At 38.9% G+C, this 26,619-nt stretch overlaps 1 protein-coding gene across 1 annotated transcript in view; it reads left to right on the forward strand.

Annotated features, from left to right (window-relative positions):
- Window positions 1–3,957: 3,957 nt before the first annotated feature.
- Window positions 3,958–26,619, forward strand: part of ACTR3 (actin related protein 3) — a 50,223-nt gene continuing 27,561 nt past the window's right edge. Inside the window, exon 1 of the mRNA XM_043894060.1 lies at window positions 3,958–4,388. Within this exon, the coding sequence (XP_043749995.1) occupies window positions 4,345–4,388 (44 nt within the window). The 5' untranslated portion in view covers window positions 3,958–4,344. The remainder of the gene's footprint in view (window positions 4,389–26,619) is intronic.

Genomic DNA, 26,619 nt, shown 5'->3' on the forward strand with positions numbered 1-26,619 from the left:
ACACAACTTGAGAAAGGAGAAGCCACAGTTCATAGCCATCATCCCCTATGACCACTATGCTGCATGGGCATCTTGACCATTTACCTATCTGCCTTAATCAATGCTCCCTATAGATTTGATTGGTCTGACAATTTGCAAATAGTCACCTGTGCAACAAGTACCCAAGTTAATTAAAAAAAAAATTATTGTTTCCCACTTTAAAATAATGGAAATGGAGTGCCATGAATTTCTTGGGACGTTTTAAGATTCAGAGACATTTCCTAAATTTATATTAAAGAACAGAAATGGCCTAGGAAATATGGCAACCTGTAACCTGTATAAGCAGTCAAAATTAAACAATGCTTGTGGTATTATAACTGGAGAGTCCTGAAAAGGAGTCAGAACTGGGTTCTTGGTCTGAACTCTGTTCCCTAGTTTCCCTAAGATATTGGGAAAATCATTTAAACTCTCTGGGCTTCTGCATCACTTAGGGCTCTTAAATTTATCCAAGTAATGGAAACTGACTGCTGCTATCCTGGGCAAAAGGGGATTTATTGGCAGGATACTGTAAGATGGACAAATGTTTAAAAGGCTAGGAACTGGGTTTGGAAACTGACAAGAACAAAGCACCCGGTTGACCTGAACTAAAAGGAAAACCAGGGTACTAACAGGCAGCAATGAATTTAGGGCAGTCAAACAAACGCCACCCATCCACCACTACTTTCCTTTTCATATCGATCAAGAATCATCCCCAAGAGGCCTTCTAGCTCTGACATCCTCTGCTTCTCAGTATTTGGAGAAGAGTAAGCAGGAAGAGGGGTGCATATGCAAACAGGGTGGTCAGAAATGCTTTGGCCGGATATGCCCCAGAAGGTTCTGCATAGCAAAGAAGGCTGAGCCACCACAGCGGTACAGACGCTGACCAATGTGGCAGGCAGCAAGGAGGAAGTGGAAAGGGTCTTAAGCAGGCAAAGCGTTTGGGTAGGCGAGTTATGAGGAACCTCCACAAGTGACACTTTTCACAAGTGCTGGGAACTGAAACACTTCTAACAAGTCACTCCATTTACAGACGAGGGACAAGTTTTGACTGTGAAAGAGACTGCAGCAGGTTTCCTCACGTCTATGGAATGAGATACAGTAACTACCATGAACATGAAGTTCATATTTGAATGTAATACACCAGTAAACATTAAAGTCGCTTGAATAAACATTGAAAATGGGTAGCCCGTGGGTCAGATATGGTCTTTAAAAAATTAGTTACCAACAGATAAAAATACAGGTATTTCCAACTTTTCTTGACAAAAAGGGAGGTTTTGGCAACACAAGGCCTACATTTTTACATAGCAACAATTTTCTACTGTCTTCTGTGGGCGCTCCATGTTGCCGCACCCTCCTCATAGCCCTCTTCACTTATAAGGCTGCCTGCCTGGACCATGGGAGCATTCTAGTTTCTGAACACTGAGGTAATTACTTCCTGACAACCCACGCCAGCATCTTGGTCAGCCATTTTGAGGATCTATCTCTGCGGGCTTCCCTGAGCAGAACTTCCTTGAGTTCAGGTTCCAAACCTCTGTTCTTGAGACCCCTTTGCTAAGATCCCTTTAGTCTAGACATACTACTTGTCATCCTGGAAACAATCATTTGCTCTACCCCAACCAAACCACATCTTCGTCTTCTGCCAGGGCCAATCTTCAGGCATCTGCTCTCCCCCCAAACCTTAAATACTTGATGGTGGGAAAGGCAGCAAAGAATCCTCATATACCATCTTCTATGCATAGTGAAAAAACATAAGGCACCTGAACAAAGAACCACTTCTGTTTGACTTCTTGGAATATAATCTCTGAGGAAAGCTGCCCCTGAGGATTATTTATTTGTTTGTTTATTTCATATGAGTAGCTGTGGATGTGCTGGGCACCAGTGGGTGGTAACGATGATGACGCCCCTTAGTAAGTCTCCTTTGTACACATCCAATCCCATCTGGATGCTACTCCTCACATTTTCTATCTCTTAATGCCAACATCATATATGCTACATAAGCATTCACTTCACTCTTAACTTTGTAGAATCCATTCTTCACAAAGCAGGCAGAACATTTCTTAAGTCTCTGAGGGATTCCAAGTTGCTTTTAGGCTAAAGTTTAAGATGCTTTAAGAAGTCTACAAATCCTCACATCATTTAATTCCTATCTCAGGCTTTACCTCCCATCTGTCTTCTTCCCTGGCTCACTTCATTTTGAACACTTGGGCCTTCTTTAACTTGGTGGAAGAAAAAAAGCTCATTCTCACCTCAAGGCCTTGACTCTTGCTGTTCTCACTTCCTGGAGGGCTCCCCTTCTTCCTCACTCTCGCCCCTATCTCCTACCATCTTCCAGCCCTCAGTTTTTAAATGCTTCCCTGATAGCCCACTTGGTAAAGAATCTGCCTGTAATGTAGGAGACCCCAGTTCCATTCCTGGGTCAGGAAGATCCCTGGAGAAAGGATAGGCTACCCACTCCAGTATTCTTGGGCTTTCCTCCTGGTTCAGCTGGTAAAAGAATCCGCCTGCAATGCGGGAGACCTGGGTTCACTCCCTGGGTTGGGAAAATACCCTGGAGAAGGGAAAAGGCTACCCCCTCCAGTATCCTGGCCTAGAGAATTCCATGAACTGTATAGTCCATGGGGTCACAAAGAGTCGGACACAACTGAGTGACTTTCACTTTTGTCAGAGAAGCCTCTGCTACCTTTTGCTTTCCTCCCATTCACTCACCCCTCCTCCCCATTTCTCAGAGCCCTCTGCTTTATACTTTCTATTGCTCTTAATACAATTTGTATGTTTCTCCACTAAACTGTAAACTCTAAAGCACCGAGAACTTATCCATTTTGTGCCTACTGAATATTAACGGTCAATATTGTCCCTGCCTTAATAGAATGGGTGAGCAATTCTTATTTGCCAAATGAATGAAAAGTTTAAATTCCATTGCCCAGGTTGGTCTAACACCACTCTATGTGATCTTCTAGAGTAATCAGACATCCTTTCTTAGGAAAAATATTTTTATTTCGGTCACCTATAAGTGAATCCACCTGGTTTATCGGAAGATAAACCAGAAGAGAAAAAAGCTATTAACATTATAGGTCTCCCAGGTGAGGGGAGGTCCCAGACTAGGAACTGGGTAGAAATGCAAATTAGCAGGCCTCACTCCAGACCTAATCAGAGAACTCAAGGGGGTACGGTCCAGCATTCTGTGCTTTAACAAGCCTTCCACGGAATTCTGACGCACACTTTGAGAAGTTTAAATGCCATTGTTCTAGGCTTTCTAGTTTTGAATTTTCTTTTGTAATTAAAAATTCTGGTCCGTAATCCTTGGTTTCATCCTGCAACGAGTATCTTAAACTACTCCGGAGAGTACTTTTTTCGCCTCATTCATAGCCACCAAAGGCTTATTTGTGTAAGGTATTTACCTGTACATTCCTGTGAGGTGTGCCTTCCTCGTGGGCACAGGCCTGCCCTCCGGTTGGCCTACAATCTAACCCTTGTGGTAACACTTGTAACGTGCCACGTTGTAACAATGCACAAGTGTAACTGAAGAAAAAAAAAACCCTAAAAACAGTACCAAGGCACAAGAGCCACGGCGCAAGCCTTTGTTCCTCTCTCCTCCAACTGCTCACCCTCCGTCTGATATCGCTCTTTTCCAACCAGAAAAGGAGCCGCTCAAGTTATAAAAACGGATGGGCGCCGCTGACAAGGTTTTCAATGAGGCCGTTTTCCCCGGAGCACCGGACGATAGTTGGGGCTGTGGAATGCGGTTCCAACGCTTCCTTAACCTAGCACAGAAGTAACTGCAACTAAAAACCCCTTCCAGCTTCAGAAGGAGAATTGGAGGCTCGGGCAGACCTCCCCGCCCCTACCTGGAGAACACCCGAAGTGGACTACCTCACCTTCGGAATGGGAGCGGCAGCCGGCGGCGCACCTCACTGCGCATGCTCTCTCGCCCCGCCCGCTCGGAGGCCGGAAGGGGGAGCGCTCGAGGCCTAGGCCTGGCCCGGCCGGGGCGTCGGCACCGGCGGCCATCTTGGCTTCCCGGGGAAAGGCGGTGTGAGGGGAAGAAGTTGTAGGGTGGGGGCAGGAGTGAGGAGGAGGGGAGAGAGAGGGGGAGGAGGCCGCGGCGGGGCAGGGCGGGGACTGCCTGCCTGCCCGGGTTGCGGAAGTGGTAGCCGCTGACCGAGCCTGCTGCTCCTTCGCTACTGCTTCGGCTTCCCGGCTCCCCCCCAGACGGAGAGGGTGGCCAGGCCGTGGATGGTCAGATAGCTTCTACCTCCCGCCGCCCATCCCTGGCCCCAACCGGCACGGAGCAGACGGCGGCAGCAGCAGCAGCAGGCGAGGAGGAAGATGGCGGGACGGCTGCCGGCCTGTGTGGTGGACTGTGGCACGGGGTAAGGGGGCTGATGGGCGGGGGTGGGGAAACTGAGGCGGAGGCAGGAAAATGGCGGGGCCGGGAGATGAATGGAGCGGCAAGGTGCCGCCGCCGGCTGTGTCAGCCCGGGCCGCGCCGGGTGGCGAGGGGTGGGGCCCGCAGTCAGGGCCTCCCTCATCCCCCGCGCTTCACCCTCTGGGAGCCGGGCGGGGGCGCGGGGCCCAGAACCCCCCCGGGAGCGGCTTCCTCCGCGCGACCTCCCCCCGTCCTTCCCCCACCGCGGTGGGCAGCGCCGCCCGAGGGGCTGCGGGGACGGTCGCCTCCCCGGGGCCCGCGGTCGCGTGGGGGTGGTCGTCGAGCCCCGCGCAGCCGACCCTCCTTTGCCCCGGTGCCCCTTCCTGCCCGTGGGTTTGGAGACCGAGGGGAATGGAGCGCGGGGACCGGCAGGGCAAAGGAGCGAGAAAAGAGAAGCGCTCCTTGTAGGTTTTGCAAGATTGCTGTGACAACATTGTATCGGGGTGTGGGTGGGGAAAAGGAAGAATCGGACCCTGAAAATGGGAACCTAGATCGGGGCTTTCATTGGACCACCCACCTCCTCTTCCTTTTCGACTCCCGGTCTTTTCCATCTCCCACTACGTTCCTACCGGCCAACCAAGTCACATTTTAATTTGAGAGAAAGATGTCATGTGTTACTTCTCTTGCCTCAAAAAAGTCCCCCAGTGAGCAAGCGCGCTGCAACTTCCTTAGTTTTGTCAAAGCCGCTTCCTGCTTTCAGTCTTTTATACCCTTATAAGGTAGTTTTTCGTTTCCAACCTGAACACATCTTATTAGAACTTTCAGAATCAAGCAGTTTTCAAATAGGCTGAGTTACTGGTGCTAGGTATGAATTTCTGTGAACTTAAAAAAATATATTTGCGTTGTACGGAGAGGAAGGAAGGGAAGCACCCAGAAAAATTAAGTTGTATACGGTCATTCTGTGACCATGTCTTAAGGAGAGAAGGAAGGTAATAGAGTTGTAAAGGGAGGTACTTGCTTTTCAAGGAGTTGTTTATTATAGATCTGCAGTGTAGTTTACTAAAGTATAGAATGGTGTGGAAGTGGTCGTTCCTTTTGTATTAACAGGCGTTTTAGAGAGTTATAGCACACTTTATTCTAACGTAGAAAATATTGCCTATGTTTTAATGCAGAGTGACTGCTTTATGTTTCAATATTGGAAGTATTTTCTTTGGTGCTTGTGAATGCCGTGCTGATTACTTTTCCAATTCCCCAAATTTTGGTGGGGGGTTATGAGAACTGGATTGTTAGCCTTTCCCTTCCCTTTTTACTCTTTAGCAAACTATTGTTACTTAAAGGATGGTATACTCCTTACTCAATTTGCTCTGTGTGAAATTTCTCTATAATCCTCAGGATCATACCTTTATGAAAGTGTGGCAGTTTGTAAAGTCCCAGCCGTGCAGAAGGAAACAACCGATTTATTAATATAATAAAAAACCAGTGTCGTTTAGCCATGAAACTTCTATGTAACTTTTTGATAGATGGCTGATTAAAGTTATTTTTCTTGATCCAGTTTTATTTCCTTGAACCAGTATGTTTTTTTTTCGCCTTCCTTCTTAGTCCAGTTGGTGAGTAGTTTTATGTTAGGGTCAGTTTTAAAATTAGATTTGGCAGCTTGACTGAGAAAGAATTTTCAAGTATGTTTTGTTACAGTGAAAAATATTGCTATATAGTTAATATTCTATGCTTTAGTAATTATTGCCTTGTCAATAAAATTAGTGTAGATAATTGTTGCCCTAATAAATAGTATGGTAATATCTTAAGTAAGGTGTTAACTTTTTCTTATTTAATTTTTTCCCTTTTGAAATACAATTTTGATTATGTTTGATTTAGTATGCTGGGTATTTCATTGAGGTTAACTATCCTTAAGTGACCTCTTTCTGATAGGGCAGCCTTGCATTTAAAACACAGACTGAGTGATGAGGAGGTGTGGGGGAGAGGGGTTCAATCTATACTTAGAATGCTGCCATGCTTAGTTGTTGAGTTGTGTGGGACTCTTTGCGACCCCATGGACTGTAGCCTGCCAGGATCCTCTGTCCATGGAATTTTCCAGGCAAGAATACTGGAGTGAATTGCCGTTTCCTACTCCAGGGGATTTTCCCCACCCAGGGATCTAACCTGTGTCTCCTGAATTGGCAGACAGATTCTTTACCACTGAGCCACCTGGGAAGCCCCTTATACTTAGAATGTTTTTGCTTTAATGATCAGTTATTGATTATATTACTACATTAGCTTTGTCTCATAGGGAGAGGTTGCTGGACAGTCATGATTTAAATGGAACAGATTAATAAGAGTTCTTCTTACTTTTTTGTACCATCTGTCACTGTCTGAAATTCCACCTTTAGAGATCCATTTATTTATTTGTTTATTTTTAATTTGATTGCCCATGCGGAATGTGAAGTCTTAGTGTTCCCTGAGCAGGGATCGAACTCTTGCTCCCTGCATTGGAAACTCAGAGTGTTAACCAGCAGGGAAGTTCCAGATATACACTTATTGTGGTTTTCAGAAGGCATTTTGGTCTTTCTTGTTGCCTATTAATACAAATCCTGGAAAGTACACCTTCAACTTTAATAGCGTTTAGAAGATAGCTCATTGAAATTGGACCTTTGATAAACATCTATAAATAAGCCCTTAATAGTTTTATGTTCCAGAGTACTGTAGTTTTCCAGATGCAAATTATGCACCTACAATGTGTGTGTGCTTTTGTATTTTAGAGAATGCATTCATCAACCACAATTACTCATTTACATAAGTGAAAAATTGTAATGAATTCAGATGCTCATTATATAAGATAAGCATTTCATTTCATTATATAAGATAAATAAAAGGTGATGAAAAGAATGGCTGTCATTTCATTATATAAGGTAAGCAAAAGGTGATGAAAAGAATCGCTGTCTGTGAAATTTGGTGGGCTTAGGTAAGAAAAGCTGTGAAAGTTAGGAAACAATGACATTTAATCCCCAAATTTAGAGACCCTTCAGTGATCCTTTATTTCAGCATAAGATAAAGAATCACCCAAGCACAGATCGTAAAAGAAAGTAACTCCTTTTAAAAACAATTTAGAAAAAATATACTTCTTTCATATAGATACCATGTCTGCATACTTTTGGGTGGAATCTGTATTGGAATAGATCTGTAAAATAATCTGTAAAATAAAATTTGGGGACAAATTATTATTGATAGAGCGGGTTGCTTAAGAACTAAGGTGCGGACTCAAATGGGCTACCAGTGGTGAGGAAAACTTTTTTTTTAAAGCATTTAAAAACTATTGTAATATTTGTAAAGTTAAGATTATACTAAGTTATCTTTTGCATATTCTCCCCCAGAATTCTTCAACATTGAAGCCATATAAAAGAACTCCTTACATGCTTCTATTTTGTTATAGCTGTTTGCAGAGCTGTGCATTGTGAAATTTCTTTCCCCTTTAATGTCTTTCCTTTTTCTTTTTTCCTAATAAATACTGTATTGGTAAATTATTTCCATTAGCAGAGTTGTTATAGTCTTATTGTACATATATCCAGCTCTTGGATATATTCAGATCTAGAGTCAATTAAGCAGTTTTCCTAGTTGAGTTAAACTTGGCAATCTTGAAATGAAAGCATAAGTATTTTGTTGGAGTTGGTGGATGAGGAGCTTATATTCATCTTGTAGTCACGTTCTAGCTATTAGTACAGATAGGGTGCTCATGTTTGAGAGCAGTGAGGAAGAGCTGAGTGGGTGGGAGAAAATATAATTGGGAAGTCCATGTTTCTTACATAAATTCTGTATGTAGTATGTAACAACAACGCTCTTTTTCCAGTTGTCTTGAAGGGCAGAAACAGTCACAGTATCTAGTTGTTACCAAAACATTGATTAAAATTCTTACTACTTCATCCGTCTTGTTTTGCATGCTGTTTGCAGTAAATATAACAGACATGCTCCTGTTGAAAAATCATATTCTTACTTGGTCTTGTCTAAAATCCTTTCCATTCCTTCCAGTCTTCTTCTGCCTGCCAATTTTGTGTTGGAATATTGACTTTGGATTGGGTACATGTTGTATCCAATGAACTTTTCAGCCTTATTGTAAAAGAGTTTGGAAATTTTACTTTTAAGCACAGAAGGGAAAGATCCCTTAGTGGAGGATCTGTTGGTCAGGCTTTTTACTTATTTAATCTTGTGACAGCTATTTTTACCTCATCTTACAAGTGAGAAAATAGGATAGAGAATTTACTTTTTTGATATTATGTAGTTAAGTGTGAGAGTTGCTGTTTGTATTTAAGTTTATTTTATTTATTTATTTGTATTTAAGCCCCATGTTCTTTCTGTTAATACTGTGGGGACTCCTCTTAGGAACTATGCACATTGATTATTTGCATTAGTAAAGTTAACTCTATTTTTGCTTAAAGTAATCTTATTTAAAAAATCCTAGCCTTACTAATTAGAGAAACCTTTCTGTGCAAATCTGACTCACTTTAGATTTTTTTCTGGATATGTGAATTCCCTGACTTTTTTTTTTTTTTTGACACTTTGTTTTAGAAATGATTAAATTTAATCTCCAGAAAAAATTTACTCTCCAGGTTTTGTTTATCAGGAAATACTACAGTTAACATTTACCAAGAATTATGTATCAAGTGCTGTGCTAAATGTTCTGTGTTATCTCATTTACTTTTAATATTGGCTTGAGAAGTATTGCCTCCGTTTTTAGACTGGAAAATGTAGGTTTAGAGAAGTTAAACTACTTGACCCGAGGTATTGTAGCAAATACTTGTAGTAGAGACATTGTACTATGTAAGTCTCCTTACATAGAGGATGAGCTTTTGACAATTTTGAATCATTTAGATATTTTTTAAAAGGGAAATATATGTTGTTAAAAAGGCAGAAAGCAGTGTAACTTAAGGATTACTTGCATAGGGGGAAAAAGTGGTGTTGTCATATCAAGGCTAACTATATTAGCAGGGGGCTTTCCTGGTGACTCAGTGGTAAAGAATCTGCTTGCAGTGCCGGAGTCTCGGGTTCAGTATTCTTCCCGGGAGGGTCCTATGGACGAGGAGCATGGCAGGAGCATGGCGGTCTACAGTCCATAGGGTCGCAAAGATCCCACATGACTGAGCGACTAACACTTAAATACTTAGCAAGTTAGAAGCTCTTGGAATTATAATGAAAATGTGTAGTAAATCAGCTCTCAAGAGTCTTAATGAGACAAGAGTGAAAAATCATTAAAAAGAAATTCTAGGAGCTTTGCTGGTGGTCCAGTGGTTAAGAATCTGCCTTCCAGTGCAGAGCATTTGGGTTTCTAACCCTAGTTGGGGAACTAAGATCCCACATGCCTTAAGCCAACTACCGTGCCCTTGTGCCACAGTTAAAGATCTCACAGCCATAAGTAAATAAATATTTTTTTAAAAAGGAATTTAGAGGATGTATAAGACTGCACTCAATCAAATGTTAAGATATTTCCTTTTCTGGCAGTAGTAATTCCTGTCTTAGAGGTTAGTAAGGAAAGAAAGATTATTGTGGTCAGGATGAGTCGAGGAACTTGTAGAGAAGATACGATATAAAATTCTCCTTTAAGAATTTCGATTGAGGCAGGGGAAGGAAAATCATATATAGTACAGAGGGGGGAGAGCTGTTTGTGTTTAGTCCTCTTAGCATATGTTGCACCACTTCCCCTACCTTATGAGTTGAAGTCTGTAATAACAGTGCAGATCTAGATTATGTAAGCGAAAAGGTACTAACATTTATTGAGCTCTTCTTGTGTACCAGGTGTTCATTATATAGCAGGAAAGCTTTGATCAAAATAATTTTACTTGATAGGGCATAGTAATCTAGTACACAGATGAGTGAATGTTGAAAATAGAGTTTTTAGAGTATTTCTGGAATGGAATTTAGTTGGATCAGGTGTAGAGGAGATATTTGGGGTGAACTTACTGGACTTGCTGCATAGTAGGAATCTGAATCGTTGTTGAATGAATGAATGAATTAATTTAAATGAGTGAATGAGCAATAATTAAGGGTATGGTTTTTAAAAAGTGCATCAGAAACGCCTTTTGCCCAGTGGTTCAGAATCTTACAGGTTGGGCCTAGGAGCATTTATTTAAATAGGCTCCCTGTGTGATTTTTAAGCACCCCTCTCAATACCTGCTTTGCAGGTATTCTGGAATAGGGTGTTGGGAGTAGGAATGGAGGAGAGATCAATTTGGTAAAAGTTGTTGCTTTTGTTTGTACTTTCTTTTGGCAGTTATATTGTTTTGTATGTTTTATTTATGGTTAGCAAGGGCTTTGTACTCAGAGCTATTTTTGAGTTCAAGCTCTACCATTTTCTAGCTGTGTGACCTTGTACACTTCAGATTCTACAGATACTGTTTTTGTCAGTTGGAGATCGTAGTATCTTACGGGTTTTTGTTTTTTTGAGATAATGCATGAAGATGGTTCAACCCAGTGCTTGGCACGTAGTAAGAGTTCAGTACATTGTAATCATTACAGTTTTCAGTTCGCTCTCTTTTTTTTATTGGATTGAAAGATTCTTAAGGAAAGGAGCACATTGTCTTATGCTTCTTATTTCCTGCAGGCTTTGTCTACCATATATTTTTGCTCAGTCACAATATTTTTGTTGATTTGAAAGATGGAGGTATAGTTAGGGCTTGGCAGTTGTTTCTAGTGTATTGTCAACAGGAATCAATGAAGATTTCAGATTATGAGTTTTGAGTGGGACATGAAGGAGTTGGTTTTAAGAAGCTGAGTAAGGTTGAAATTTGGATTTGTGAGCCATAATTGGAAATGTTCTAAGAGAATTTAGAAATATAGGAACTTCAGGAATGAAGGTGGGGATTTGGCAGTAACCATTATAATTTTTAAATTGAAGCTAATAAGATGAAAATTCAAAGAGAATAGAAAGGTTGAATATTTATCTTCTTTTTTAAAAAAAATCTTGGATATGTGGTCTGGCTTCTTGAACATCACAAAAAGAAGAATAAGAGAGCTCTGTGGTTTGACATGATGAGTGATCTCATCCCACTTCTTAAGAGGCAAAGTGCTTAGAAGAGTTTAGCTCAAGGTGGGCTAAATTTTCCTCCACAGTGTTTCTCCTAGTCCAGAGTGCTCTCATCTGGGATGGTTAAAATGTTTCTTTAGGCAATATATTTTTTGAAACAAAATTCCCTTGTAATAAAAGCATTGGAATGCTCACCTGCAGTTCTTTTGGAACTTGTAGCCTCTTTTATGATACTGTGGTCTGTGATAGCCACTAACATAGAGGTAGGAGCAAAGCAGTTAAGTAATAGCATTACATTAACATGCTTTCTAGCTTACCAAGACCTTAATAATTCATGAATTATTAAGGAATGGTGCAAGATAGGGTGATGTCATTGGATTAATGTTTTAAATTTGGCTCTTAAGTGTGGTACCGATTAATACTATTTTGTGTGTTGCTTGTTTTATGTCTTTGTGCTTGGTCACTCAGTTGTTTCTGACTCTGCAGCCCCATAGGCTGTAGCCCGCCAGGCTCCTCTGTCCACAGAATTTTCCAGGCAAGAGTACTGGAGCAAGTTGCCATTTCCTGCTCCAAGGGATCTTCCCAACATAGGGATTGAACCCGCATCTGTTGTGACTCCTGCATTGGCAGACAGATTCTTTGCCACTAGCACCACCAAGAAAGTGCTTTATATCTTTATGTGTGCCTTTATATCATAAAATATATAAAAGGTGCCTACATAACTAATTTAATACCAGTGAAGAAAGACAAATAGTATCTTAATTTTTTTCAAAGAACAAAATTTTATGGAATTTTAATAATTTTCTTTCAAAAGCTTTCCAAACTGTTCATTTAAACACAAGTCATTCTTATATACTGCTTGCAACCCGGAAAGGGAACAGCCTTGGATATATATGATCACATATATTCTTTTTCATTCCTACTCCTTCTCTCCTTCCTACCTATAAGCCATACCACAAAGAATATTTTCTTCAACTGTTCTAATGCTGAGCGTTTTATCTTGAAACATTCTCCTTGAAGGCTTCTTGTCGTTTGTGAAAACACGATACTTTTGAGAAGGATGTCTTTAACACTTTTTCAGTTATAGTAATTAGTATGAATGAAAGGTTGCTAGAAGGAGGGTACGTCTTCATAAGGGGAACTAGTATGCAAAATACCTTACAGTTTAGAGTTGGTTTGGAAGCTGCATAAAAATATAAACTATGTTTTTAATATTGGTCTATGATAAAACACAAATGTTTGCTTACTTAAAGTTTTAGAGTTCATTATAATTAAATACAGTGCACTTTTTCTTCTGCTATAAGCATTTTAAAAATTAGGTTATTTTGAGGCTATAAAAATAGTATTTAATGTGTATTTGTAACGCTTTGCTTACACTTTAGTAAATTAAGAAAAGTGCCTAATTACACAGAATTTTGGAGCTGAAAAAGACTTTGAAAAATAATTTAATCCACTCATTATTTACAAATTAAACAGAGGCCCAGAGTTGAGAAATGTCTTTCAAGGCCCTTGTAAGCGTATTATTTCTGAGATAATTTTTTATAACAGTTTCAGAAACCTTGCTAAATGGGTACTATTTATACTTATCTTTTTATTTTTTTTATTTATTTATTTATTTTTTTTATACTCATCTTTTTAAAGATAAGGAATGTGAGGTATGGTGAGCTTAAGTAACTTGCTCAGTTAAGTAGTAGTCTAGAGTTTGAGCCCTGTGGCAGTCTGACTCCAGGGCCCACTGCTCTACTACCCTAACTTGGGATGTATTCAACAGGGATAGTTAAATTGTTAACCCAGTTTTTTTAAAAGTGTTCTTAAGCTACATATTTAGAAAAATAAATTTCCACTTTTATTTCTTTATTAAAAAATTTTAAAGGATACTATGTATTTATTTGTGGTTTTGCTGGGTCATCGTTGCTACTTGGGGACTTTCCTAGTTTCGGCGAGTGGGGGCTATTCCATCGGCCCGGGCTTCTCACTGCGGTGGCTTCTCTCGTTGCAGAGCACAGGCTCTCGGCACATGGGCTTCAACAGTTGGGGCTGCTCTGCTCCAGAATGTGGGCGCAGTAGTGTGGTGCACGGGCTTAAGTCACCTGCGGCGTGTGGAATCCTTCTGGACCAGGGATCTAAGTGGTGTCCCCTCTCCACTGTACAAGCAGGGATGTCCTGAATTTCTGCTTTAGAACTGCATTTTTTGGTGAGGGAGATAGGACTGTGCTGGGTCTTCCTTGCAGGGCACAGGCTTTCCCTACTTACGGCCCAAGAGGGTTCCTTTAGTTGCAGTGTACAGGCAGAGTTGCCCTCTGCATCTGGGGTCTTAATTCCCTGATCAGGGATCTAACCCCATGTACTCTGCATTGAAAGCTGGATTCTTAACCACTGGACTGCCAGGAATGTCCCAGAACTGCTAATTTTGAACAAATATGAAATATATAGGGAGGTCTTTGTGATACCAGTTCATTGATTTTTACTAACCAGAAACACATGTAAATTTACATAGCATGGAATTATTTATTTAGCCTCATGAATAATATAAGGACATATATCATATTTAACATAATAAAAGTGACAATTGTTGGTTAATACAGGACAGCTCAATTAAGGAAATGATGTCTAATTACATGTAACTTTAAAATGAAGATGAGCATATTTGTTAAGCTGCAATTTTAAGGTAAATAATTGTTGCATTTAAAAAGTCCTTCCTCACTAATGATGGCATAAAACACAGAAATGAAACGGTTGAACCTAAGAGTAAAACTAGCCTTAGAATATAGAACTATAAAAATGATTTTTGTATCAGACTCAGAGGACTTAATAATGTATATTAGGAATACAGTCTTAGGAGTAAAGTTTATAATCATAAGACAGTAAATGGTGGACATTTCACTCATGACTTTTTGATTCTATGGCCCTTGTTCTTACCTCCCTACTAGTTTAAAGGTATTAAGTTTTAGACCTAGAAGAATTGAAAGAATATTTCTGTTGATATTTAGGAGTCCAGATTCTTCCAATCAATGGTCTTGTACGTGTTTTTGTGTCAGGTTAAATAGTGACTTTCATGTAGTGAGAACAGCATTGGAGGAGATTGGAAATGCTCTTTAAATAATTACTAGTTATCTTTATAGCTAACATTCCCTGTGAACTAGATATTACCTTCTTGTTCTGAAAGTTCCTTAACACTACAAGTATGAAGAAAACTATAGCTAAGCTGAGAATTGAGATATTATGAACTTTGACATTGGGATTCATTTGTATACCTCTTTATTCATTTAAAATTGGAAAATTATTTGTTTATTTTGCAAAAATCTCTATGTGTGTGCTTTACTTTGTTATAACATGTTAAGGGTGGAAGCTGATCATTCATACTGAGGTAAAATTCTTTCAACTTTAAATTAATGGTTCTCACTACCAAGAAATTTTGGAAAACGGATTGTACTAAGTTATTAAGTTTCTTTGCATGCTAAAGTTCTAGGGTCTAGGGTCTTATTTGTTTTGCTGTATGGTTTAGAACTGTTGAAACATTTAGAGTTAAAACTACTGTTGTTTCTCCCTTATGTAGTCTATAGAGTCAAATACACCACACTTAGTACAATAAATTCAGTTTATTCTTTTCTGGAATAATTTTTGTCCTAGCTTTCTATGCATTTCATTTTTGAAATGTGGTTTTTTTCAAAGATTCTCTTTAATATTCTCATTTAATGGTTTAATGTCAGCAACTAATTGAGATCTTTAAGTAGTTTTTGCTGTGATATGTTTTTCAAATCAAAAAAAACTATTGTATTAAGTAAAAATGGTACTTTGTCAACTAATGCTTTAAATAAGGAAACAAGAATTTGTAGAATTAAAAGTAATACCCAACACGTTGGGGTGCTGCTGCTTTTATATTACAAGCATCACTGATTTTACTGTTTAAAAATATTCTTTCATAAATAAATTTATTCCTTTTAGGAAGATATAGTGAGTAATATAAATATATCCCTATTTATCAGAATCATTACCTGGTAAAATTTTGTATTTGTTTCATCTCTTTGATTTTTAAGACTAAGAGAACATTATAAATGACTCTCCTCAAGCCCACTTTTCCCCTGCCCAGAAGCGTTTAGGACTACAATAAATTAGCCATTTTTTATATAAAATATTTTTTTTTTTGCTGTTCATTTCTATCAGTCCAGGTCTTCCCTCCCTCCTGACTTGATTACATTTCCATTACTGCTCTTCTAGTCACTTTGATATAATTTCAAAAGTGCTTTTGAACTCTCTCTCTTACTGTATTCCTTTCTCAAAGCAGTTTCTAACCTTGCTGCTCAAAACCAGCATTATAGATTTTTTCTCATTGCCACTGCAGTCCAGGGAGATTTTCTGTGTATTTAACTTGCTTCCTGGGACCACAAAGGGAAAAATTTGGTTTAATTTTTCAGAGTATTATATTGCCCTTATCAGTTTCATAAATTTAATATAGCTTTGTCTTTTTCATTTTATGGTCTCTTTAAAAATCATTTAGAAATGACACTTTCTTTTTCTAAGTATAGGAAAGCTTAAAGAATAAGAGTCATGATTTCACTACCCAGGTAACCCAGTGACATGTTTTAAATTAAAGTAATATATATTCCTGTCTGTGTGTGAATTATCTCTGGAATACATAAATGATTGATTCTTAGGGTAGCAACGGACTGGTTAGTAGATAGGCCTTGTAGGGAAGCTTTTTGTGTGGTAGAGATACTAACTTTAGTACTTCTTGTTTTATTTATTAAAATTTTTATCATGTGCTAGTGTAACGTATTCAGAAATTCTTCTAAAAATAATTTATGTGCATGGTTAGACTATTTAAGACAAGTGTTAATTTGAAAAACAAAATTCTGACATACTGCTATCTGTAGGTAATCAGACTTTACTATTTCTTCTGTAGACTTTCAGAAGAAAACGTGTATATATATTCTAGCACTATATAATAGAATTATTCTTGATGTGTAGTTTTATTTCTACTCTACATGTATATGTAAATTTTTGTTTACACTTGGCATAAATACTTGACATGAAAATATCAGGGTATTCACAACATGTATTTTTCCCTGTTTAGAACTAGGTTTGAAAGTATTTTTGAGACATTTTAAAGTAACAGTGTAATGTAATTAACACTAAAATACACACACGTACATGCACAGGCACATACATACACACACACCATTTATTAAGAAAGGAAGGCTTTAGGACTCGACTAATTTTGCCTGGGAATAATCCTGTGAAAATCAAATGTGTCCAAAAGGACTGATGAAAATGGAAGATTTGAAAAGGACCTCTGAAGAAAGAAATGATTAGGATAAAACAAAAACAACAGTGAAAAGAGGATGGAGCATTTATAAGTGCTAGGGTTTATGTTTCTGTTCCCAAATACAGTTTTCAAGACTTTCTAATAGTTTTTCTTTCTGCTTCAGACATAACAGAGTGTATTGCAGGAGTTGAGGATTAAGAAAGTGAACTGTGGGTATCGAGATGAGTCTGAGAAGGTAAATAGTCATCAGATCATACATAGCATGTTGGGGAGTAGTCTTCAAACCAGTGAAATTCATTGAGGTGTTCTAAAAAGCAGAGCCTTGGTTTTTTGTACTGTTAATTCATGTGTGTGTGCAAGTCGCTCAGCTGTTCCCAGCTCTTTGCAACCGCATGGACTATACAGTCCATGGAATTCTCCAGGCCAGAATACTGGAGTGGGTAGTCTTTCCCTTCTCCAGGGGATCGTCCCAACTCAGGGCTCAATCTCAGGTCTTCCCCGTTGCAGGCGGATTCTTTACCAGCTGAGCCACAAGGGAAGCCACTGTTAATCCATGCTTGACATTTAACTGTTAATAGGCACATGCATTTAAGACTGTTATGTCTTCTTGATGAATTTATCCCTATATTATCAAAAATTTCTCTTTATTTCTGGTATTACTCTTTTTCTTAAAAGTTTCATTTGATGTTAATATAGCCACTTCAGACTTATGCTTACTATTTGCCTTTCATCCATCTTTTTTCATTCTCCATCTTTACATTTAAAGTGTGTACCATGCAGACAATATATAGTTGGGGCTCCCTCCCTCCCTCTTTCTTCCTTTCTTCTGTTCCTTTTTCTTTCATCTGTTCTGATTGTCTATCCCCTTTAATTGGAGAATATAGTCTATTACATTTAATTTAGCAATTAGTATAGTTGGATTTGGGTATGCCATTTTATTTTTCACTTAGAGTGAATAATGTAAAACTTTATGCAGAGTAGAACCCGTGCATCTCTGTAGATCTATCAATACTGACTCTCTTGCCATTCCCTCTACCCTACTGTCCTTTTATGGTATAGTTATCATAGATGTTACATCTACATATATAACCCCACAAGACAATTTAATTTTTGCTTTAAATACTCAAACGTATGTCAAAAAATTAAGCAGAAAAAAGTCCCATTTACCTGTTTACCATTTCTGATGTTTTTCATTAATACCACAGTTTCCCCTCTGTTGTCATTTCCCCTCAGTCTGAAGAACTTTCTTTAGCTCAGGTTTGATGGCAATAGTTTTTCTTTTACTAGAAAAATGTCTTTATTTCACTTTCATTGTTAAAGGATATTTTTACTCTTAAAGATTTCTGGGTTGACTGTTTTTGTACCTTTTTCAGACTTAAGGAATATTACTTTACTGTTTTTGACTTCCATAGTTTCTCATAAGAAGGTGCTGGTAATTTGAATTTTTTGTTCCTGTTAATGGAGTGTTTTTCTCTGGCTGCTTTTAAGATTTTTTTTTATCTTTGATTTTTAGTAGTTTGATTATGACATCCCTAAGGTTTCTCTGTGGTTTTTTTTTGTGTGTGTTTCTCCCCTCCCTCTCTCTTACCCATCCTTCTTCTTCCCACCCTTCCAAGAACTTCATTGTGTCACCTTTCATTCTTTGTTCCCTAAGTCTTGGAGGTCTATTCTTTTCTCTTTGTGTCTATCTTTTTAATGTTTTTCCTCTCTCTTTTCAGATTGGATAATTTTTACTCATCTGCCTTCAAGTTCACTGATTATGTCCTCTGTTGCCTCTACTTTGCTTTGCTTATTCAGAGAACTTTTTGTACCTGGCATTGCATTTTTCAGTTCTTTAATTTCCATTTGCTCTTTTTGCAGTTTTAGAGTTTCTTTGCTATTTATTATCAGTCATTGCTACTTCATTGTGATAGTCACAGCTGCTTTCATGGCTTTATCTGATAATTCTGACATTGGATTATTTCATCTTGTGTTGAGTGTCTTTTCCTTGGAAAATGGGTTACATTTTTCTGGTTCTTCTTATTAATAGAATAATTTTGGTGTGTATGAACTAACCAACCTTTTTTTATTTGTTCTCTTGTTGATGAATATATGCTTTACTCCAGTTTTGGGCTGTTAATAATAATGCTCTTGTGAACAAATGTGCACATATCTTTGTGTGGACGTATGTTTTTATTTTTCTTGGGTATATACCTAGAAGTAGAATTGCTGGATCATATGGTAAATGAATGTTTAACTGTTTTCTAAAGTAGCTATTTACAAATGATTTTGATTTTCTGTCATTTCAACTAGAAATGTATGAAATTTATTTCAGTGTACTTTTAATTTGCTTTTCTTTTTTTAAGCCCCATGGAGTTGAGCATCTTTTTGTTTGTAGCCATTTATATTTCTCAAGTGGTTAGTGTCTTTCACCTTCCCTTCCTTTATCTCCTTCTCCTTTCTCCCCCTTGTCGTCAGGGTTTAGTCCAAGGCTTTGTTCCGTTCCAGCGGGTCTTCATGTCTGTCGGGCCACACAGCTTTGGTTACTGTAACCTGTAAGTGTGAAATCAGGAAGTGTGAGCCCTCCAACTTTGTTCTTTTTCAGGATTGTTTTAGCAATTCATAGTCCCTTGAGATTGCATGTGAATTTTAGAATAGATTTTCTATTTCTCCCCCTAAAATTGTTGGAATTTTGATAGCAATCACATGGATCTGTAGATGGACTTGAGTAAATAACTTGCTATTGTGCAAGTTTGGCCTATGTCTGAGTCCTGTACCAAATAATGTTATCCAGATGGCAAATTTAAGAAAAATCCAAGCTGTTTAATCTCATGTCTGTCTGAAGGAAGATTTTTTTCTGAAGGTGTTACCGAGCAGTGAAGCCAAATGAACGGAAACATCGAGTTTGGAGCAGAGAAAGGTTTATTACAGGACCATGCAAGGAGACTGGCACCTTGTGCCCCCCAAACCCTGAATTCCTTGAAAGGTTTAAGGAAAACACTTTTAAAGGCAAAGTGATGGAGTGGTGTGTTGGCCTCTGTTCACATACATGAGGTTATTTCTGTAAGCCTCTAATAAGACAAAGATTTCTGCAACTTTTTATCTCTGTATGAATAAGGAGGTATTATACTCTAAAAGGTCAAAGAAGCCTTGAGAATCGGTTATCCTGTATATTTCAGATTATAGGCAACATTTTCTTTTTACAAAAGTGCGGAGCTAGCATGACTAAGCATAGGCAACAGAGCACAAAGGTTAAATAAAGTATATAAAAGGAACAGCTCTAATATGGAGTCAGATTTGTTGTTCCCTGTTACAAGGGAAGTTTAGAAAGATTTTGATGTGTGTATGTGTGTGAATGTTTGAAATTTAGTATAATTCTATAATTTAGTTAACTATTATTTTCCTAACATGCTTAATTATATAAGTGACTTTTTGAACACCCCAAAAAATTAGTAGAAATGTGCAAGGGCTGTGGAAAAATAAAGTGTCCTGACAGAATCTATGAATTCAAAGCAAAAATTTACCTTGTAAATGTAAGGTTAGAAATGGTTTGCTGTGATATTTGGTCAGTATTAGTTTTTAAGTCTAAGGAACAGTATTATAACTAAGAGAGGAACATGTGTATGCTTAGAGAAATTATTTTTTTTTCAAACTTTTAATTTTTTATTTTGTTTTGGGTCAAGAGAAATTCTTAATGTGAAAAAGTTTGATTTGAAATATTTACCATAAAAATTGAACTCTGCATGTATTAATGAAAAAACCAAGAACTTTTTAATTTAAATAAACTGATCACGTCCTTAATTTATAAAGTGTTTAAGTTATCAAAGGCCAATTAACTGTGAGAAACGAGTTTCTTTAAGGAAAAAAATGAGAGAGAAACTCTTTTGCCATCTACTTATACAGTGTTTCTTCTCTGTGGTGACTATGGAGAATTTTGACAGCTCATTATAAAAATACCTTAAATCAGTCATTTCAAGTTATCAGTTCAGTTCAGTTGCTCAATCGTGTCTGACTCTGCGACCCCATGAACCACAGCACGCCAGGCCTCCTGGTCCATCACCAACTCCCAGAGTCCACCCAAGCCCATGTCCATTGAGTTGGCGATGCCATCCAACCATCTCATTCTCTGTCGTCCTCTTCTCCTCCTGCCCTCAATCTTTCCCAGCATCAGAGTCTTTTCAAATGAGTCAGCTCTTCGAATCAGGTGGGCAAAATACTGGAGTTTCAGCTTCAACATCAGTCCTTCCAATGAACACCCAGGACTGATCTCCTTTAGGATGGACTGATTGGATCTCCTTGCAGTCCAAGGGACTCTCAAGAGTCTTCTCCAACACCACAGTTCAAAAGCATCAATTCTTCTGCGCTCAGCTTTCTTTATAGTCCAACTCTCACATCCATACATGACCACTGGAAAAACCGTAACGTTGACTAGACAGACCTTTGTTGGCAAAGTAATGTCTCTGCTTTTTAATATGCTCTCTATGTTGGTCATAACTTTCCTTCCAAGGAGTAAGCATCTTTTAATTTCATGACTGCATTCACCATCTGCAGTGATTTTGGAGCCCAGAAAAATAAAGTCAGCCATTGTTTCTCCATCTATTTGCCATGAAGTGATGGGACCGGATGCCATCATCTTAGTTTTCTGAATGTTGAGCTTTAAGGCAACTTTTTCACTCTCCTCTTTCACTTTCATCAAGAGGCTCTTTAATTCCTCTTCACTTTCTGCCATAAGGGAGGTGTCATCTGCATATCTGAGGTTATTGATATTTCTCCCAGCAGTCTTGAGTCCAGCTTGTGCTTCTTCCAGCCTAGCGTTTCTCATGATGTACTCTGCATATAAATTAAATAAGCAGGGTGACAATAAACAGCCTTGACGTACTCCTTTTCCTATTTGGAACTAGTCTGTTGTTCCATGCCACTTCTGTTTCTTCCTGACCTGCATACAGGTTTCTCAAGAGGCAGGTCAGGTGGTCTGGTATTCCCATCTCTTTCAGAATTTTCCAGTTTATTGATCCACACAGTCAAAGGCTTTGGCATAGTCAATAAAGCAGAACCTGATAATATTTAATATTAAGTTAGGTTAATGAAAAGCTAGTTTAAATTTGAAAGCTCTAAACAAATTTAGTATTTAGACTCTTTCCTAATTTTTTTCTTATATTTATATAAAGAAAATTTAAGTGAAGTTTTAAAGCAAACCTCTTAATAGCTATATTCTCAAATCCACTCCAGTTTATTTATATGTGCTTTATAAATATTACCGTATCTTGTATGCATTGATACGTAAAGGGTTGGAAAGCTTTTTAGATGCTAAACAACTTGTAAAATTATGTAAACTAGGACACTTCCCCTTAAATTTCTTAAAAATGGGTGAAAATATTGTCCTCTATGATGATCATCAAATATTATTATATAGTGGTCTATATATAGTGTATCTAGACTAGATGATTTTGTTCTTTGGGGGTATTATTTAAATCCAGGGCAGTAGAACATTGTGTGTGTATGTTCAGTTGCTCGGTCATGTCCTACCATTTGCCACCCCATGGACTGTAGCCCCCAAGCCCCCCAGGCTCCTCTGTCCATGGAATTTTTCAGGTAAGAATACTGGAGTGGGTTGCCATTTCCTACTCCAAGTAGAACATTAGTAAATGTTTTGGCTGCTGTTCCCCCCATTCCCCCAGATAAAAAATTATTTTGCTAGATTGTTTTAAATTTAATAGAAATGATTAAATGTTATGGTGTATCCATATAGTTGATATCTTGTCTGTAGTTACCTTCATGTTTTGGGGAAGAACATACTTGTTTTGATTATGTCTTGACTTTTGTATTAAGTTTATTATATCCTTATTTCAGTGTTTGTTTTGAGAGTAGATATTGCTCAACCTAGGGAATTTTACTTTGACCAAGAATGGAGTATTGATTTACCTGGTGAACTTGTTAAATGAAAGTTTCTTATGGTAATGTGGTTTCTACTTCAAGTTTCTTACTGTTACTCTTGGGGAATGGTATTTACACACATAAAAATAGCATAGGCTTGTATATATGTTCATCAAGTGGTTGAGAGAAGGAGTTTATTGAAGGAAAGGATGACTCTTAGTTAAAATGATCAGGAAAGGCTTCATGGAAGACTCCTAAGCTGTGATCTGAGGTTTTTGAGAGGGTGCAGTGGAGCACAGATAATATGTGAGGGTGAATGTGCAAGTCATGTAGGGGAAGATAATGGGTACAGTGGGCTTTGAGTTGGGTTCATGGAAGCAAGTGATGGGAGACACTTTTAAAGTTGAATTGAGGATTATTTTGGAGAATCTTAATGCTTAGCTGAAGGAATCAGAGTCATAATTTTTTATGACCTTATGAACAATTTAAAGCAAATCATTTTATAGACACAGAAACAAGTTTTTAATCTTGTGGGCCTTAGAGCCTCATTTGAAGATTTTTGTTAGGCAGTGCCTTTTTAGGGAGATTATCCTCCTTTGTCAGGGTCATAGAACTGGAAGGAAGTCATTCTGTTTTGTTAGGGTACTGTTGTGTATAATTGCTTGGACAGCTTTGGGAATAAAATGGAAGGGACTGGATGAAAGAATAATTAGTATTCATTTTTCCACTGTGTTGGTAAGACAGTAGTGTCTTTTAGGGTGTTATAGCCTCAGGCAGCTTTAGACTGACTTGTTTTAACCAAGTCTTTGTTTTGATAAGGTTAAAGTAGTTATCTGTTCACTGTGGATGGGGTGGGACAAGGTATACTGTTGGCCCTCTTCCTTTCAGTGTCATGGTAGCCTCTACTTTATCCAGTACTGCTTCCCAGGTGGTGCACTGGTAAAGAATCCGCCTGTCAATGCAGGAGGTGTAAGAGAGGTGGGTTCGATTCCCTGGGTCGGGAATATCCCCTGGAGTAGGAAATGTCAACCCACTCCAATATTCTTGCCTGCAAAATTCCATGGACAGAGGAGCCTGCCAGGCTACCATCTGTGGGGTCACAAAATGACTGAGTGACTGAGCACACACATACCCTCTTACTTCAAGTAGGGTACCATTAGCTTCAGTGAGTTCAGTGGGAACAGACTGTTTATATTAGTTGATGGTGGTTTTGTGCGTTTGAATAATTCTAATTCTTTTGTACCCAAACTAGAGAGGGTGTGAGCAGGTGGTTCAGTCATGCTGACCTCCATCTATTCAGTTCAGTTGCTCAGTCGTGTCCGACTCTTTGCAACCCCATGAATCGCAGCACAGTAGGACTCCCTGTCCATCAGCAACTCCCGGAGTCCACCCAAACCCATGTCCATCGAGTCGGTGATGCCACCCAGCCATCTCATCCTCTGTAGTCCCATTCTCCTGCCCCAAATCCTTCCCAGCATTAGGGTCTTTTCCAGCGAGACAACTCTTCACACGAGGTGGCCAGAGTATTGGAGTTTCAGCTTCAACATCAGTCCTTCCAGTGAACACCCAGGACTGATCTCCAAGAGAAGTGAGAAGCAAAGGAGAAAAGGAAAGATATTCCCATCTGAATGCAGAGTTCCAAAGAATAGCAAGGAGAGATAAAAAAGCCTTCCTCAGCGATCAGTGCAAAGAAATAGAGGAAAACAACAGAATGGGAAAGAGTAGGGATCTCTTCAAGAAAAGTAGAGATACCAAGGGAACACTTATGCAAAGATGGGCTCGCTAATGGACAGAAATGGTATGGACCTAACAGAAGCAGAAGATATTAAGAAGATGTGGCAAAAATACACAGAAGAACTGTACAGAAAAGATCTTCATGACTCAGATAATCACAATAGTGTGATCACTCACCTAGAGCCAGACATCTTGGAGTGTGAGGTCAAGTGGGCCTTCGAAAGCATCACTATGAACAAAGCTAATGGAGGTGATGGAATTCCTGTTGAGCTATTTCAAATCCTAAAAGATGATGCTGTGAAAGTGCTGCACTCAATATGCCAGCAAATTTGAAAAACTCAGCAGTGGCCACAGGACTGGAAAAGGTCAGTTTTCATTCCAATCCCAAAGAAAGGCAATGCCAAAGGATGCTTGAACTACCACACAATTGCACTCATCTCACACGCTAGTAAAGTATTGCTCAAAATTCTCCAAGCCAGGCTTCAGCGATACGTGAACCGTGAACTTCCAGATGTTCAAGCTGGTTTTAGAAAAGGCAGAGGAACCAGAGATCAAATTGCCAACATCCGCTGGATCATCGAAAAAACAAGAGAGTTCCAGAAAAATATCTATTTCTGCTTTGTTGACTATGCCAAAGCCTTTGACTGTGTGGATCACAATAAACTGTGGAAAATTCTTAAAGAGATGGGAATACCAGACCCTCTGACCTGTCTCTTGAGAAACCTGTATGCAGGTCAGGAAGCAACAGTTAGAACTGGACCTGGAACAACAGACTGGTTCCAAATAGGAAAAGGACCTCCATCTATTGCAGGAGTTCTATTCTATCACAGTTGAAGGTTTTACATTAAGAAGAGACTGACTTGGAAGTATAAAAAATGGGGGCACTAGCCCTCTACTGCAACCCACACTCTTGTCTGTGGAGTATGTTTTTCCCAGGGCCAGTCTTGCCTTATGAGATGTCTCACAATCTGTCTGTGGAGTATGTTCTCTCTAAATAAATCCACTTCTTACCTTTAAAAAAAAAAGGGGGCAGTGAAAGGGTTGAAAAAGCAGATATAAGAACTAATCTGAAAAATCTTCTACAGACTGACTTTCATTTATGGATACGGGGATAATTTGTACCATAGTGATAAGCCGAAGAATTGATGCTTTTGAACTGTGATATTGGAGAAGACTCTTGAGAGTCCCTTGAACTGTGAGGAGATCCAACCAGTCCATCTAAAGGAGATCAGTCCTGGGTGTTCATTGGAAGGACTGATGTTGAAGCTGAAACTCCAATACTTTGGCCACCTGATTGGAAGAGCTGACTCATTGGAAAAGACCCTGATGCTGGGAAGGATTGACTGCAGGAGGAGAAGGGGACGATAGAAGATGAGATGGTTGAATGGCATCACCGACTCAATAGACATGGGTTTGGGTGGACTCCAGGAGTTGGTGATGGACAGGGAGGCCTGGCGTGCTGCGGTTCATGGGGTCGCAAAGAGCTGGACATGACTGAGCGACTGAACTGAACTGATAAGTATTTAAAAGTTCAAATATCTGCATGGCCTTTATCTGATTATTGGGGAATGGAAAATTTGGAGAGAATGCATGAAAAGAGTAATTGGAGTTGACATGGTTTAAGTGTGTCCTTTATGCCAGGTGCTGTGCTCAATGGTTTACCTTGTTCTCCTGTTAAATACCCTGAACAGTCAGTCTTGAGTTACTGCTGTTTATTTTACAAATGAAGGAATCAAGACTTAGGAATTATTAGTAAATGATACTTGTACTCAGAAGGGCAGAGGTAATCAACTATGTGGGAGGTTGTGAAAATTTTCCTGGAAAAGCATTGGCATTTAACCTGAAACAGTGTTAATAGTGGCTCTGTGGCACGGCATGAGTTGGTCTTTTTGGAAATTGTTTGTATTTTTATGGTTTGGTAGTGTGGCGTTCTGTCAGGGCTGCTGGAAGATGTTGTCAGAAGCCAAATATTAAAGGGGGTCTTTTGTATGTCTAGCAAAGAAGTTTTATTTATTTTTATAGCGTGTACAGTATGGAATTTTTGTACAGTTGGTCAGTGGAGCAGTATCTCATTTTGAACAGTTTATGTTTTCCCCTTATTTTTAATGTTTTAGTCTGTTAGCACTCTCAGATCTTGAACTTAATTTTGGGGCTAAAATGTACCCCAAAGAGAGATCCTCCCATCATACTAAAAAATATTTCTGCTGAAACTATTAGAATCCAATAATATCACAGTAATTTACCTGCCTACTGTTTAGCAGTGTGTTTGAATATGGAGTCAAACTCTATCTGTGGAGTGTGTTTCTCAAAATATCATAATGTAAATACTTTCTTTTTAAAGCCTGCTTATAGATAACAGGTTTTTCCTTATAGCCA

The sequence above is a fragment of the Cervus elaphus genome, chromosome 33, assembly GCF_910594005.1.
Source record: "Cervus elaphus chromosome 33, mCerEla1.1, whole genome shotgun sequence".
Taxonomy (NCBI): Eukaryota; Metazoa; Chordata; class Mammalia; order Artiodactyla; family Cervidae; genus Cervus; species Cervus elaphus.